The sequence below is a fragment of the Salvelinus fontinalis genome, chromosome 4, assembly GCF_029448725.1.
Source record: "Salvelinus fontinalis isolate EN_2023a chromosome 4, ASM2944872v1, whole genome shotgun sequence".
NCBI lineage: Eukaryota > Metazoa > Chordata > Actinopteri > Salmoniformes > Salmonidae > Salvelinus > Salvelinus fontinalis.
This window is the reverse complement of record NC_074668.1, coordinates 13,439,102-13,453,194: the sequence shown is the minus strand read 5'-3', so window position 1 is coordinate 13,453,194 and position 14,093 is coordinate 13,439,102. Positions and strand designations below refer to the sequence as shown.

Here is a 14,093-nt window from a genome sequence, read left to right as displayed (position 1 = left end):
ACTGTCACTGTACGCTAAGAGCTCTACTATAAATAATATAACCTATGACTGTGTTGTATCGAACTTTTGGTAACTAGCTAGTATCGTTCACTGTTTTTCCTCCATTCAAATGTAGCTCATTTGATATTGACAACCACACATTCATCAGGAAGTAAGCAAGCAACTTCTCAATCAACATTCATTATGAATAAAAACATTTTCCGATATGCATCGCATGTAGCCTACATGACGCAAGAGAAACAAATCTTACATGAAACTTGCCTCTTATGAATGAGTTCACCTCAGAGTAATACCTTGACTTCCGCGTTTCAGAAGTAGGTTAGGTTTTCTCACTCTCTAAAGTTGTAAATTGTACACCACTGAAATAAATGATGCACTGACTGCATGTGTTTTCGACACTAAAGAAACCAACTGAAATAGCTAGCTAGTGCCCACATACTTTAAATACTGCACTTCAGAGAATCAACGCATGTTTTGAAAGCAAAGATATTTGAAGTTTGATAACTAAGCCCACAAAAATGGCCAGTAAATTGTAAGCCAATCAGGGAAGGGCTTTGGTGAGTGCGTAATGACGCATTAGTAACTAGGTCATTTCTAAGGACGAAGCGGAAGTGTGATGTGGCTTTGAGAAATTTAGCTACAAAAATGGTAAGAGTGAGAGTTGTTCAACTTTTCAATATCAATTCGTGACAATGGTTGATATAGGTTTTCGTATATAGTATCCAATTACCTCTATATGACATGAGTAGCTGGCAAATGTTTCTGTAGACAGTATGTGTAGCTAGCTTGCTTGTTAGCAAACAGTACTCTAACGTTAGCTAGCTTTGCCAACAAGGGCAATACATCACGACAAAACATCTCGATCTGTGTTGTCTCGGTTTCTCCTATCATACTGACCTAGTTCTTTCGTTTAATAACCTATTTGTTAGATGTCGATTGCATATCCACATGGTAGATGCCAATCAGTGTAACAGTTCGCAAACTCGACGAAATTGTGCCACGTCTGGTGCTTTAAAGACAACTGGGTTTGGGAACGCAAAAATAGGTCAAATTATGACGTCAGTGATCTTCGGGTTGGAAAGTGGGGACTCTTGAAAGAGGCCCGAGTTTCCGAGTTGGATGACCGTTCAAAACTCGTTTTTTCCCGAGTTACCAGATTTCTAACGAGGCATTTTCCGTTCCTGGGCCACAAATGTAGCATGCCTTTGTGTTTTATGCCGCATTCACGTACTAGTCAGAGCTTGAACATTTCAGACTTTCTAACTGGTTTTATTTATACACGAGCAGCGTTCAACGAATCAACAAGTCGAAAACTTCCGAGTTTCCCAGTTCAGACTAGCATGCGAAGGCGGCATTATGCGCCGTTTACATAGTGACCTATTTCATTACGCCTTACATCATCTTCACTGAGTCTTTGCCTGTGTTTTGCGTTACTCCTTACATCATCTTCACTGAGTCTTTGCCGGGTGGCGTAGCCTTTGTAACGCAATATGGAGGAGAGCCTGTCTCATCAGATAGCGAAATATGGGGTGGGTATAATTTGTGGCACGTGCCAACAAGAATATGTGTCAAAAACTTCGTCAAGTACAAGGTTGCCAACAAACAACGCATACAAAGTAACACGATCAATCCACCCAGCTAACTAGCTGCCGAATAGGCATCAACTTATTATTCTTAGTTTGTCGATAGGCTACCAGAGTGAGTACAGGCATTTTTCGGGAATAAACATTGTGAGTAAAAAACGTAATTAAATAGCCCACTCCCTACCCCGGTATCTTATTCTGCCGCTATACAACTTTGTGCGTTTGTTGGCAACCTTGTTATTTCCAACGTTTTTGAAACGGATTACTGTTGGAATGTTCCACAAATCACACCGCAAAATATGACTTTTTCGTTCAAGACAGGATACATATTGTTTTAGGTGATAATATAAAATGTTTTGTAAAGTTACTTTTTTTCTCAACTTGTTTTTTTAACTGAATTTATAAACCGGGTGGTTTGATCCCTGGATGCTGATTGGCTGAACATATGACAAAACAATACCTTTACTGTTCTAATTACATTGGTAACTAGTTTATAATCACAATAAGGCGCCTCTGGGATTTGTGGTATATGGCCAATATAAAATGGCTGTATCTAGGCCGTGTACCACAGCCCTAAGCCGTGGTATATTGACGACCTTCCACACCCCCTTGGGCCTTAATGTTTAAATATAGCAAGTCAAGCTAGCTTGCACTGCTAGCAGCTAGCTGGCTAAAAGGTAGGCAAGGTTGAAGATTCCATTGTAGCTAGCGACCCACCCCCCCCACCTAATATTAGCATCAAAAACGTCATTAGCATCACATTAAACTTAAACGGGAAGCAACAGTCATATAATATAATTGTCTTTATAGGAATGGTTAATTGTTTACAAGTTGCTAGCTATCCCATAAAGCCATCACTGAAAACCACATTTTCATCTTCTGTGGTTTGGTAACTTCCTGTTCTTCAACAGAGTCTGGCTGGACTGAAGATGATGCAAAGTTTGGAAAGTTTCAAAGTATGCAGCCTCAGTCTCGCAATGGAGCCTTCCATTTTCACTCAGTTGTGGATGTCTCCATTGAAATGCATGACATCCGGCGCAACATAACTGAGTGCTTATGGGTAATGGGAACGAGACTTGACATGCTGACTACACCGACCATGCGCGCCATCATGCGTATCCCCACCAGATACAATCGTGACGCGCAGGTTAAAATACCAAATTCAACTGTCAATCAATTATATTAATTTCTGGGCAGGTCGAAACACACATTCAACATTAATTGACATTTAGCTAACTAGCTGTTGCTAGCCTGTTTGTCCAGGGAGATTAACATTTAGTTATTTTACCTGATATGCATATGGACCTCCTTTTATTTGGTTATTTGTAGAATTTTGACCTGGAGTCATACAAATTGTGAGTTTCTCTAGTCCAATGCTTAATCCACAGATGTATTATATTCTTTTTATTGTTTCATTCACTTCCCTTTGACCTGCACTGTTGGAGTTCGGAGCATAAGAATTTCATAGTACCCTACAATAACATCTGCAACCCTTTGCATGTGACTCATAAATTCTGCAAATCTAAAAAAGAAAAGCTTTTTAGTTATCTTTTAATCTCTTCTCATTTGTCTTTCAAGCACCCACATGGGTTTATCTTCCTGAAATCCAGTAAGGAGGGGACTTGTGGAGCGCCTCAAGTAGAACCAAGTTGTATTCTAGCGATGGCTACACAAATGCGGTGTGGGGGAAATGATTGAATAACATGTATGTGTTAAAAATAAATATGCAGCACATGCCACATGTACGATGAAGTTTGCACGTTATGTTGTCTACAGGAGTATGCCCAACTGCTGAACGTTTTTGAGAAGGTCCTCAGCAAAAGCAGCCACTAGCTAATATTAGAGGCTTGGGCTAGGTTTAGAGCCTTTATACCAGATCAAACTTTATTTCAATATCTCCTTCAAATATTGTATGGCCATTTGTTGGGATGCTAAGAATTTGTTTTATATGTTAATTTTTGTAAATTTAAATATCAATTTTCTTTGTGAAAATTTTAGTCTGATGCATTTCTTTCATTTGTCACTCTCTCCTCTTGCAGTCTGCCATTTTCAACTTCCAGAGTCTTCTGACTGTGATTCTTCTGCTCATCTGTACATGTGCCTACATCAGAGCTCTAGCCCCCAGCCTGCTAGACAAGAACAAGTCAGGGTAGGTACCATTTGAGTTCAGTTAAAACATTTAAGGGCAACTCGGGGTGTTAGCCCATGTTACAGACCTCAATGAACAAGGTCTATGAGTATATCACAAGCAAACCGTGCAACTTAATTCCCGACCTGTGATTGTACTGTTTGCGACAAGTTTTCCACGTCAGAAGGTCCTTAATTGGTAGAAAGTTAAAAAGGCATTATTTACAGTGCCCAATAAATAATTAAATCCAATTGTTAGATGCTACCAGGGCCTAAAAGTTTCTTTTTGGACCACCAGCCACTGGCAGGTAGATTTTTACAAATCTTGAAGCCACTCAGATTTTTTTCCCGGGCAAAATATATTTTTGCCATGCATACATAAAAGAGCAAACTAAAAGCAGATGACAATGCTTTGTAATGTTTCTAAAACAAGACATTTCTTAGTAAAGACACAAGCCTACCAGACGAGCTAAATCACTTCTATGCTCGCTTCGAGGCAAGCAACACTGAAGCATACATGAGAGCATCAGCCGTTCCGGATGACTTTGTAATCACTCTCTCTGTAGCCGATGTAAGACCTTTAAACAAGTCAACATTCACACGCATTACCGGGACATGTACTTTGAGCATGCGCTGACTAGGGCGTCTCTTTGCTGTCAGTGGAAGCAGAAGACTCAAACTAGCATTGAAAAACAACCAATCTTCTGAGCAAAACAATGTAAAGAGCAAAGAAACATGAGGACAAAGTCTAACTTTGTAGACTTGCGCATAAATTAGACCAATTTTTATGCCTGTGCGCAGCGCCTCCAACATTAATCTATCAGCACTTCGCTGTATTTTTCTGTTAGCGTCTAACAACTGGATTTAATAATTTGTTGGGCACTGCTCAGTGATGCCAATTTAATAACAACAGCCTACCGACTATCGATATACATTCTAATGTGGGACGCTTCTCCAATGTTATGCCCTAAGACGGAATGTTACTGTTGTAATAACTGCACTGGGCTACCAGATATAATGCAGTTATAAGGACAAAGCAGTGTACCATAACGTTCAGCTAGAAGAACAAGCCTTCTTCTATTAACCTGCCTCTAGATAGCCTTGTTTGTTAGCTATTGACAGTGACACATTAATACTTGTGTTAAACTATTTCGTTTTATTTCTCAACAAATAAACAGCTTGTCAGAGAATGTTAGACCAGCCTATTCTCATCTTCATTGGGTCATTATTTTTCTTGGGAGAACACAGTCCATGATTCACTATAATGAGGCTGAGGTAACCTAGTTTCACACAGCTAGAGCTAGGAGGGACGCAGTAAGTATTTTGCCCAAGAATGATTTGTTGACTTGAGTGTTTTTGGTTGTGATGTGCCACAGCAAATGTTTCATCATGGGTCCAATGCGTGTTGCGATTGATTGAATCTCTGCGGCTACCATCACTGCTACATCGACCAATATCCTTATCTCTATAAAAAGGATGTGTTGTTGGTGTTAACCTAAAAAAACACTTGTTTCCTGTACTACACTCTATCAGTGGCAAAATAAAACAATCACTGGAAAACATTCTGTTTGCCCCAAAAACATTTCCTTCAGATACATGAGCTAATTTATTTCACAGTCCAAGAGTTTAGAATGGAAAGCCTGCTCTGGTCATTGAGGGATTGGGCTGGAGAGGTGCTGTTGGCCAACTAGCACACACACAGGAGCATAATCTGACCACACACACACACCTAAATATTCAATCTGTGGATGAAAATGCAGTCTTAGAAATGCCAGTTAAGGAATTCAAATCAATTCAAATTGTATTAGTCACATGCGCCAAATACAACACGTGTAGTAGATCTTACAGTGAAATGCTTATTTACAAGCCCCTAACCGACAGTGCAGTTTAAAAAAAATATGGATAAGAATAAGAGAGAAAAGTAACAATTAAAGAGGAGCAGTAGAGAATAACAATATATACAGGGGGGTGCCGGTACAGAGTCAATGTGCGGGGGCACTGGTTAGTTGAGGTAGTATGTTCATGTAGGTAGAGTCAATTAAAGTGACTATGCATAGATGACAACCGAGTGTAGCAGCGGGGGGGGGGGGGGAAATGTGAGTAGTCTGGGTAGCCATTTGACTAGATGTTCAGCAGTCTTATGGCTTGGGGGGGTAGAAGCTGTTTAGAAGCCTCTTGGACCTAAACTTGGTGCTCCGGTGCCGCTTGCCATGTGGTAGCAGAGAGAACAGTCTCTGACTAGGGTGGCTGGAGTCTTTGACAATTTTCATGGCCTTCCTCTGACACCGCCTGTTATAGAGGTCCTGGATGGCAGGATCCCTGGCCCCAGTGATGTACTGGGACGTTCGCACTACCCTCTGTAGTGCATTGCGGTCGGAGGCCAAGTAGTTGCCATACCAGGCAGTGATGCAACCAGTCAGGATGCTCTCGATGGTGCAGCTGTAGAACCTTTTGAGGACCTATGCCAAATCTTTTCTCCTGAGGGGGAATCGGTTTTACAGGGCCTTCAGAAAGTATTCACACTCCTTGACTTTTTCCACATTTTGTTGTACAGCCTGAATTTAAAATTAATTAAATTGAGATGTTTTGTCAATGGCCTACACACAATACCCCATAACGTCAAAGTGGAATTATGTTTTTTAATTAACGGAAAAGCTGAACTGTCTTTGAGTCATTAAGTATTCAACCCCTTTGTTATGACAAGCCTAAAATAAATTAATGAGTAAAAATGTGATGTGCTTAACAAGTCACATAAGTTGCATGGATTCACTCTGTGTGCAATAATAGTGTTTAACATTATTTTTGAATGACTACCTCATCTCTGTACCCCAGACATACACTTATCTGTAAAGTCCCTCAATCAAGCAGTGAATTTCAAACACAGATTCAACCACAAAGACCAGGGAGCTTTTCCAATGCCTCGCAAAGAAGGGCACCTATTGGTAGATGGTAAAAAAACATTGAATATCCCTTTGAACATGGTGAAGTTATTAATTACACTTTGCATGGTGTATCAATACACCCAGTCACTACAAAGATACAGGCGTCCTTCCTAACTCCATTGCCGGATTTCACCATGAGGCCAATATTGACTTTAAAACAGAGTTTAATGGCTGTGATAGGAGAGAACTGAGGATGGATCAACTGCATTGTAGTTACTTAAGGATCAACAACATTGTAATCAAATCAAATTTATTTATATAGCCCTTCTTACATCAGCTGATATCTCAAAGTGCTGTACAGAAACCCAGCCTAAAACCCTAAACAGCAAGCAATGCAGGTGTAGCAGCACGGTGGCTAGGAAAAACTCCCTAGAAACTTAGAGAGGAACCAGGCTATGAGGGGTGGCCAGTCCTCTTCTAGCTGTGCCGGGTGGAGATTATAACAGAACATGGCCAAGATGTTCAAATGTTCATAAATGACCAGCATGGTCAAATAATAATAATCACAGTAGTTGTCGAGGGTGCAACAAGTCAGCACCTCAGGAGTAAATGTCAGTTGGCTTTTCATAGCCGATCATTGAGAGTATCTCTACCGCTCCTGCTGTCTCTAGAGAGTTGAAAACAGCAGGTCTGGGACAGGTAGCACGTCCGGTGAACAGGTCAGGGTTCCATAGCCGCAGGCAGAACAGTTGAAACTGGAGCAGCAGCACGGCCAGGTGGACTGGGGACAGCAAGGAGTCATCATGCCAGGTAGTCCTGAGGCATGGTCCTATGGCTCAGGTCCTCCGAGAGAGAGAATTAGAGAGAGCATACTTAAATTCACACAGGACACCGGATAAGACAGGAGAAATACTCCAGATACAACAGACTGACCCTAGCCCCCCAACACAAACTACTGCAGCATAAATACTGGGGCCTGAGACAGGAGGGTTCAGGAGACACTGTGGCCCCATCCAATGATACCCCCGGACAGGGCCAAACAGGCAGGATATAACCCCACCCACTTTGCCAAAGCACAGCCCCAACACCACTAGAGGGATATCTCCAACCACCAACTTACCATCCTGAAACGAGGCCGAGTATAGCCCACAAAGATCTCCGCCACGGCACAACCCAAGGGGGGTGCGCCAACCCAGACAGGAAGATCACGTCAGCGACTCAACCCACTCAAGTTACTCACCCCTCCTAGGGACGGCATGGAATAGCACCAGTAAGCCAGTGACTCAGCCCCTGTAATAGGGTAATCACAATACTAACCAATTTCATAAAGTGAAAAGAAGGAAACCTGTGCAGAACAAATATTTCAAAACATGCACCCTGTTCGCAAACAAGGCACTAAAGTAATACTGCAAAAAATGTGGTAAAGCAATTCACTTTTTGTCCTGAATAAAAAGCGTAATGTTTGGGGCAAATCCAGTACAACACATTACTGAGTACCGCTCTCCATATTTTCAAGCATAGTGGTGGCTTCATCATGTTATGGGTATGCTTGTATTTAAAGACTGGGAAGTTTTTCAGGAGAAAAAATGTATTCACCTTTCAGCAGGACAATAACCTAAAACACAAGACCAAATCTACGCTGGAGTTGCAGTGAATGTTCCTTAGTGTTGACTTAAATCTACTTAAATGTTTTTGGCAAGAAAATGGTTGTCTAGCAATGATCAGCAACCAATTTGACAGAGCTTGAATAATTTTGAAAAGTTTGTGAAATGTTGCACAATCCAGGTGTGGAAAGCTCTGAGAGACTTACCAAAAAGACTCACAGCTGTAATTGTTGCCAACGGTGCTTCTACAAAGTTTTGACTCCGAGGTGTGAATACATATGTAAATTATATATCTGTATTTCACATTCAATAAATGTGCAAAAACTTCTACAAACATGTTTTCACTTTGTCATTAAAGGGTATTGTGTGTAGATGATGGAAAAAAAAGATTTTGATTTCAGGCTGTAACACAACCAAATGTGGAAAACTTTCTGAAGGCACTGTAGGTGTCTAGTCCTGCTGTGAGTAGAATTAATATCATGGAGCTTCTTCAGAAAGGATGCGCCATTGCCTCCTCTTCTACCGCCGCGATAAGAGCCCGTACATGAGCACGGATGTAAACTGGCTGTCCTGTCTATGTCTCCTCTGTGGAGATAATGCTCCTGTCCAGTGTCTCTCCTGTATTATCACACACAGTGGAGCTGTGAAAGAGGCCTGCCTGGTTGCCACCTCATGGCTCAGTAGCTCATCCTCAACCCCTGGCTATAGGCCCCCTACAGCAGCAGGGATGTGATAGGACTTGGCCGCTATCTTCAGACTCAAGTATTTCTGTCCTTCCTTTTGATGTGGGTTAGAGGAAAGGCACGAGGAGGGATTGTGTAAGGTTTGGCCACCATGTTTAATTATGAAGTTATACATTTTTTTATTGAGCTGTTGAATTAAATATATATGTTGTTCCCTTTCAGAATTTTGGGAATATTCTGGAAGTGTGCCAGAATAGGTAAGCTATGTACAGACCTTTTTTCTTAATCGTTTAGCTGATGGCTAATATGTCGATATGTTATATAAGAGTAATTGTGACCGAACACAGTCTTATAACTCTTCCTTTTTCTCTCTTGCTCTCTTTTTTTAGGTGAACGTAAGAGTCCCTGGGTGGCTTTTTGCTGTGTCTTGATGGCTTTCAGTATCCTATTTGTACAGTAGCACACCAGACGAGGAGGGGAGAAGAGGAACGAGAAAGGAGAAGAAGCATCAAATGGACTGTACGATCCACAACGCACAGCAGAACCTGGATAGAGAGAAAGGGGAAACCCATCCCTACTATAGTAATGGATAGAGCGAGGGGCCTGTGTATGAGGCTGGGGGTTGTCAGTGATTGTCCCCTCGCCCATAAGGAGTGTGTGAAATTCACCAGGGACTCTTGTCAGTGTGTGTAATGTTTACTCCAGTCATGGGTGGGCAATGTCTCCTCCACTATTCAGTCAAATGCTTTAATGACTCAGTTTCACCCTCTCTTTGTTCATGGGATTAAAACATTGTTTCCTCTCTTGTGCTAGAGGTTGGTCATAGAATTTCAAACAAATCGTGAAAGACAGTGGTTTGTATTTTGCCTTGATTGGGCACTAAACTAACTTTACTGTGTTTTTGTAATTGAGAAGTGTCATTTTTTGAGGACATGTATGCTTTCTTCATGAAAATGATATTACGATCGGGAAACACCTGTTTCATGGGGAATTTTATATTTGTTAATTGAACTGCAACGTGGAGAGTTTATAATGCATTTACAACACAAGCTCATAGTCTTATCATATCTCCTTTATATTATTGAGAGGTTATTGTTGGAAGTCAATGTGATCAAAATAACATGACACCCAGCAGTCATAAGGCTGATTGTCTTAACTACATGTTAGTTTCACAGAGCGGTGTATTTTTTTGTGTTGTAATGGGTCTATTTATTAAATAACCTTTTTTGAAACTGAGGCGCCCAGTTTGTTACATACTTCAAGTACTTTAAGATCCATGCATCTATGCTTATTTCATATTTGGTATCTGTCAATCCTAGTTAACCCTTGGAATTCACTATGGTACAGTTGAAGTCTGAAGTTTACATACACCTTAGCAAAATACATTTAAACTCAGTTTTTCACAATTTCTGACATTTAATCGTAGTAAAAATTCCCTGTCTTAGATCAGTTAGGATCACCACTTTATTTTAAGAATGTGAAATGTCAGAATAATAGCAGACAATTATTTATTCCAGCTTTCATTTCTTTCATCACATTGCCAATGGGTCAGAAGTTTACATACACTCGATTAGTATTTGGTAGCATTGCCTTTAAATTGTTTAACTTGGGTCAAACGTTTCAGGTAGTCTTCCACAAGCTTCCCACAATAAGTTGGGTGAATTTTGGCCCATTCCTCCTGACAGAGCTGGTGTAACAGAGTCAGGTTTGTAGGCCTTCTTGCTCGCACACGCTTTTTCAGTTCTGCCCACAAATTTTCTATAGTATTGAGGTCAGGTCTTTGTGATTTCCACTCCAATACCTTGACTTTGTCCTTAAGCCATTTTGTCACAACTTTGGAAGCATGCTTGGTGTCATTGTCCATTTGGAAGTCCCATTTGCGACCAAGCTTGAACTTCCTGACTGATGTCTTGAGATGTTGCTTCAATATATCCACATAATTTTCCTTTCTTATGATGACATGTATTTTGTGAAGTGCACCAGTCCCTCCTGCAGCAAAGCACCCCCACAACATGATGTTGCCACCCCGTGCTTCACGGTTGGGATGGTGTTCTTCGGCTTGCAAGCCTCCCCCTTTTTCCTCCAAACATAACGATGGTCATTATGGCCAAACAGTTCTATTTTTGTTTCATCAGACCAGAGGATATTTCTCCAAAAAGTACGATCTTTGTCCCCATGTGCAGTTGCAAACCGTAGTCTGGCTTTTTTTATGGCGGATTTGGAGCAGAGGCTTCTTATTTGCTGAGCGGCCTTTCAGGTTATGTCGATATAGGACTCGTTTTACTGTGGATATAGACATTTTTGTACCTGTTTCCTCCAGCATCTTCACAAGGTCCTTTGCTGTTGTTCTGGGATCGATTTTCACTTTTCGCACCAAAGTACGTTCATCTCTAGGAGACGGAACGTGTCTCCTTCCTGAGCGGTATGACGGCTGCGTGGTCCCATGGTGTTTATACTTGCATACTATTGTTTGTACAGATGAACGTGGTACCTTCGGGTGTTTGGAAATTGCTCCCAAGGATGAACCAGACTTGTGGAGGTCAACAATTTTTTTCTGAGGTCTTGGCTGATTTCTTTTGATTTTCCCATGATGTCAAGCAAAGAGGCACTGAGTTTGAAGGTACGCCTTGAAATACATCCACAGGTACACCTCCAATTGACTCACATGATGTCAATTAGCCAATCAGAAGCTTCCAAAGCCATGACATTTTCTGGAATTTTCCAAGCTGTTTAAAGGCACAGTCAACTTAGTGTATGCAAACGTCTGACCCACTGGAATTGTGATACAGTGAATTATAAGTGAAATAATTTGTCTGTAAATAATTGTTGGAAAAATTGTGTCATGCACAAATTAGATGTCCTAACTGACTTGCCAAAACTATAGTTTGTTAACAAGACATTTGTGGAGTAGTTGAAAAACTTGTTTTAATGACTCCAACCTAAGTGTATGTAAACTTTCACTGCATGTCTATTGTAATGTTTACAGTAGGGTCATATGAGGATAAGGTAAGCACATTATCTGAGCTCCTCTGGATTCTCTCCTGACTGAGGGAGACAGTGAGGGGATTTTGATGCCCTTGTGTTGTCGGCTATGACCTCACACTCATCACTCTTCTCCACTCTTCTATTGCTAAGGTTGTAGCACTCCGGTGAGGATGACAAACGATACAAGACGCCACTTCTCATTTCTGCACCCTTAATGCAGTAGTGCTCTGTTCCTGTTTAGTCTTTTACTTTTAAAATGCAGAGGAAACTTTTTCTCAGTTCGTTTTGAACCTTTGGACTTTGCTGAAGTTTGTCTGTGAGACCAACTACTTGTGAGAAGTTGAAACACTACATTTCACTAGGTATCAATGCTGAAGCCTGTCCAGAACACACACACACGTTTCCCCACGCTATGTCCCCATTGTCAGTTGTTACAAAAGTGTCAACTGTGGTAACTTAACCGGCAGATGTGTCGACATACAAGAACCATGGTAGCCTAACTGGCAGCGTCCATCAATAGAATGCCCCGGTCCCCATATTGGTGCGTATCTGTTTTGGCATATTCTGATTAAGATGACCCATCAAGCAGAGCCTGCCAGTAATGCAGTGATAATCAGGCCGTGACGCAGATACAGGAGCCACTGAGGAGTAGTGGCCTCAGTCATCACTGCTGCTATCTTAAAGAGGCCTGATATGGGACCTGAGAGACAGTGTTGGGCAAGTGGACCAAGCTGTCTTGGTTGACGATGAAAGGGTAAACTCGGGTCTGTTTTTCTCTGTGTGATGGTAGTAGCAATGCCATTATGGAGGGAGAGGGATAGTACAGATTATTAAAACAAAATGAAGTCCTCAGTGTTTATTCAGTCTAGTATGGCAGGACTAAGATGAGACTGATGTGAATTATCGACATTAAGCTTGGCTAATACTTAAACAGTTTGGCAAATGTCAACTCTTGTGAAAGTGGAGATGTGCTTTCTTTTAATTACTCTGTTCATTTTAATCTGCCTAAATCCTCCTACTCAATTAATAACCATTGACAAAAAAGATTACCTAGCGAAAAACTCTAGAGTAGGTTGCCCAAATCAACAGTTCACCCATTCATGTCGATAATAAAATAGTCTTTCCTGATTCTTGGTAATATATTTGAGTTGGCTGCTCTGAATTTACCCACGGTGATGCCAAAGGGTAAGGACCAGAAAAAATAAGACTGTGGCCATTTCCTGTTAAACCTTTCAGTTGGAGTTCCAAATCATTGGTTTCACATCATTACCCCCCCCCCAACACACACACCACAGGAGGTTGGTGGCACCTTAATTGGGGAGGACGGGCTCATGGTAATGACTGGAGCGGAATAAATGAAATGATATCAAACACATGGTTTCCAGGTGTTTGATGCCATTCCATTTGCTGCTTTATGGCTATTATTGCAAGTCGTTATCCCCTCAGCAGCCTCCTGTGACACACACACTTCGTGTGAAAACCACACATTATCACAGCAGACTTGTCCTGACATGGCACCAAGAGTGGGTCTCAATTCACTCTGGAAAACGCCAACACAAAACATTCCACTCTGTTATTCTCCAGGTCTCAATCCCCACTGTGACAATACACAGAGTTAGCTTGACAGGACCAACTAACAACTAACCCTTTAACGAAATGGTCAAACATTTCTTGATATTTGTGTCTGGCACTCAGGGATCATGAAAGTGATATATTTTTGTTTTTTATTTAGTTATTGTGCAATTAGACAGGCTGACCCGAAACATGCTAATTGTTATACAGCCAGTCCCAAGCTTCTCCGGATTCCCTGGATAGTGTTTTAAAGGATAAGCACTCTGTATTCACTGTTGTGTTAAATAGTTACTGTATAGCCAATAGCATCATTATCACAATGTATGTCCCCAATTGGTTTTGACTGGTCTTGGTTTACCATGTTGGCTTCATGGTTGGCAGTTGTTGGTCCAGCACCTAACTTACTGTACGACAGTTTAGTTTTTAAGAATACGGTTTCAAATAAAGTTTTTATTTTGATTGTAATTTGGTATGTTTTGGTATAAACCCATGTAACCTCTACATTTATGAGGTATAAAACAGAAGCCCAGATGTAAGTGACTCCATGAAGTGGCACGAAATTAAGATTTCTGATCCAAAACACCTAATTTAATACGCTGGTCAATTCAATGCGCAATTAATTCATATAAATAGATATGGTTAATGTCAGGCCTGTTC

At 41.1% G+C, this 14,093-nt stretch overlaps 2 protein-coding genes across 3 annotated transcripts in view; one reads left to right on the top strand and one right to left on the bottom strand.

The window, feature by feature from the left end:
- The window catches only part of LOC129853127 (DNA repair protein XRCC4-like), a 70,823-nt gene extending 69,284 nt beyond the window's left edge, over positions 1–1,539 (bottom strand). For both annotated transcript variants that reach the window (XM_055918846.1, XM_055918847.1), the window contains exon 1: positions 1,397–1,539. The gene's annotated coding sequence lies outside the window, so the exon portion shown is untranslated. The remainder of the gene's footprint in view (positions 1–1,396) is intronic.
- LOC129853128 (protein kish-A) lies at positions 570–10,111 on the top strand. Its single transcript, XM_055918848.1, has 4 exons — positions 570–648; positions 3,623–3,732; positions 9,102–9,136; positions 9,269–10,111. The coding sequence occupies exons 1-4, from the start codon at positions 646–648 to the stop codon at positions 9,337–9,339; spliced, it is 219 nt and encodes a 72-aa protein (XP_055774823.1). The 5' UTR covers positions 570–645; the 3' UTR covers positions 9,340–10,111.
- The last annotated feature ends 3,982 nt before the right edge of the window (positions 10,112–14,093 follow it).

Excerpts from the sequence above, each read along its gene's own strand:
- LOC129853128 (XM_055918848.1), top strand. Across the intron at positions 3,733-9,101 it reads CTAGACAAGAACAAGTCAGG|AATTTTGGGAATATTCTGGA; the intron begins GTAGGTACCATT and ends GTTCCCTTTCAG. Across the intron at positions 9,137-9,268 it reads CTGGAAGTGTGCCAGAATAG|GTGAACGTAAGAGTCCCTGG; the intron begins GTAAGCTATGTA and ends CTCTTTTTTTAG.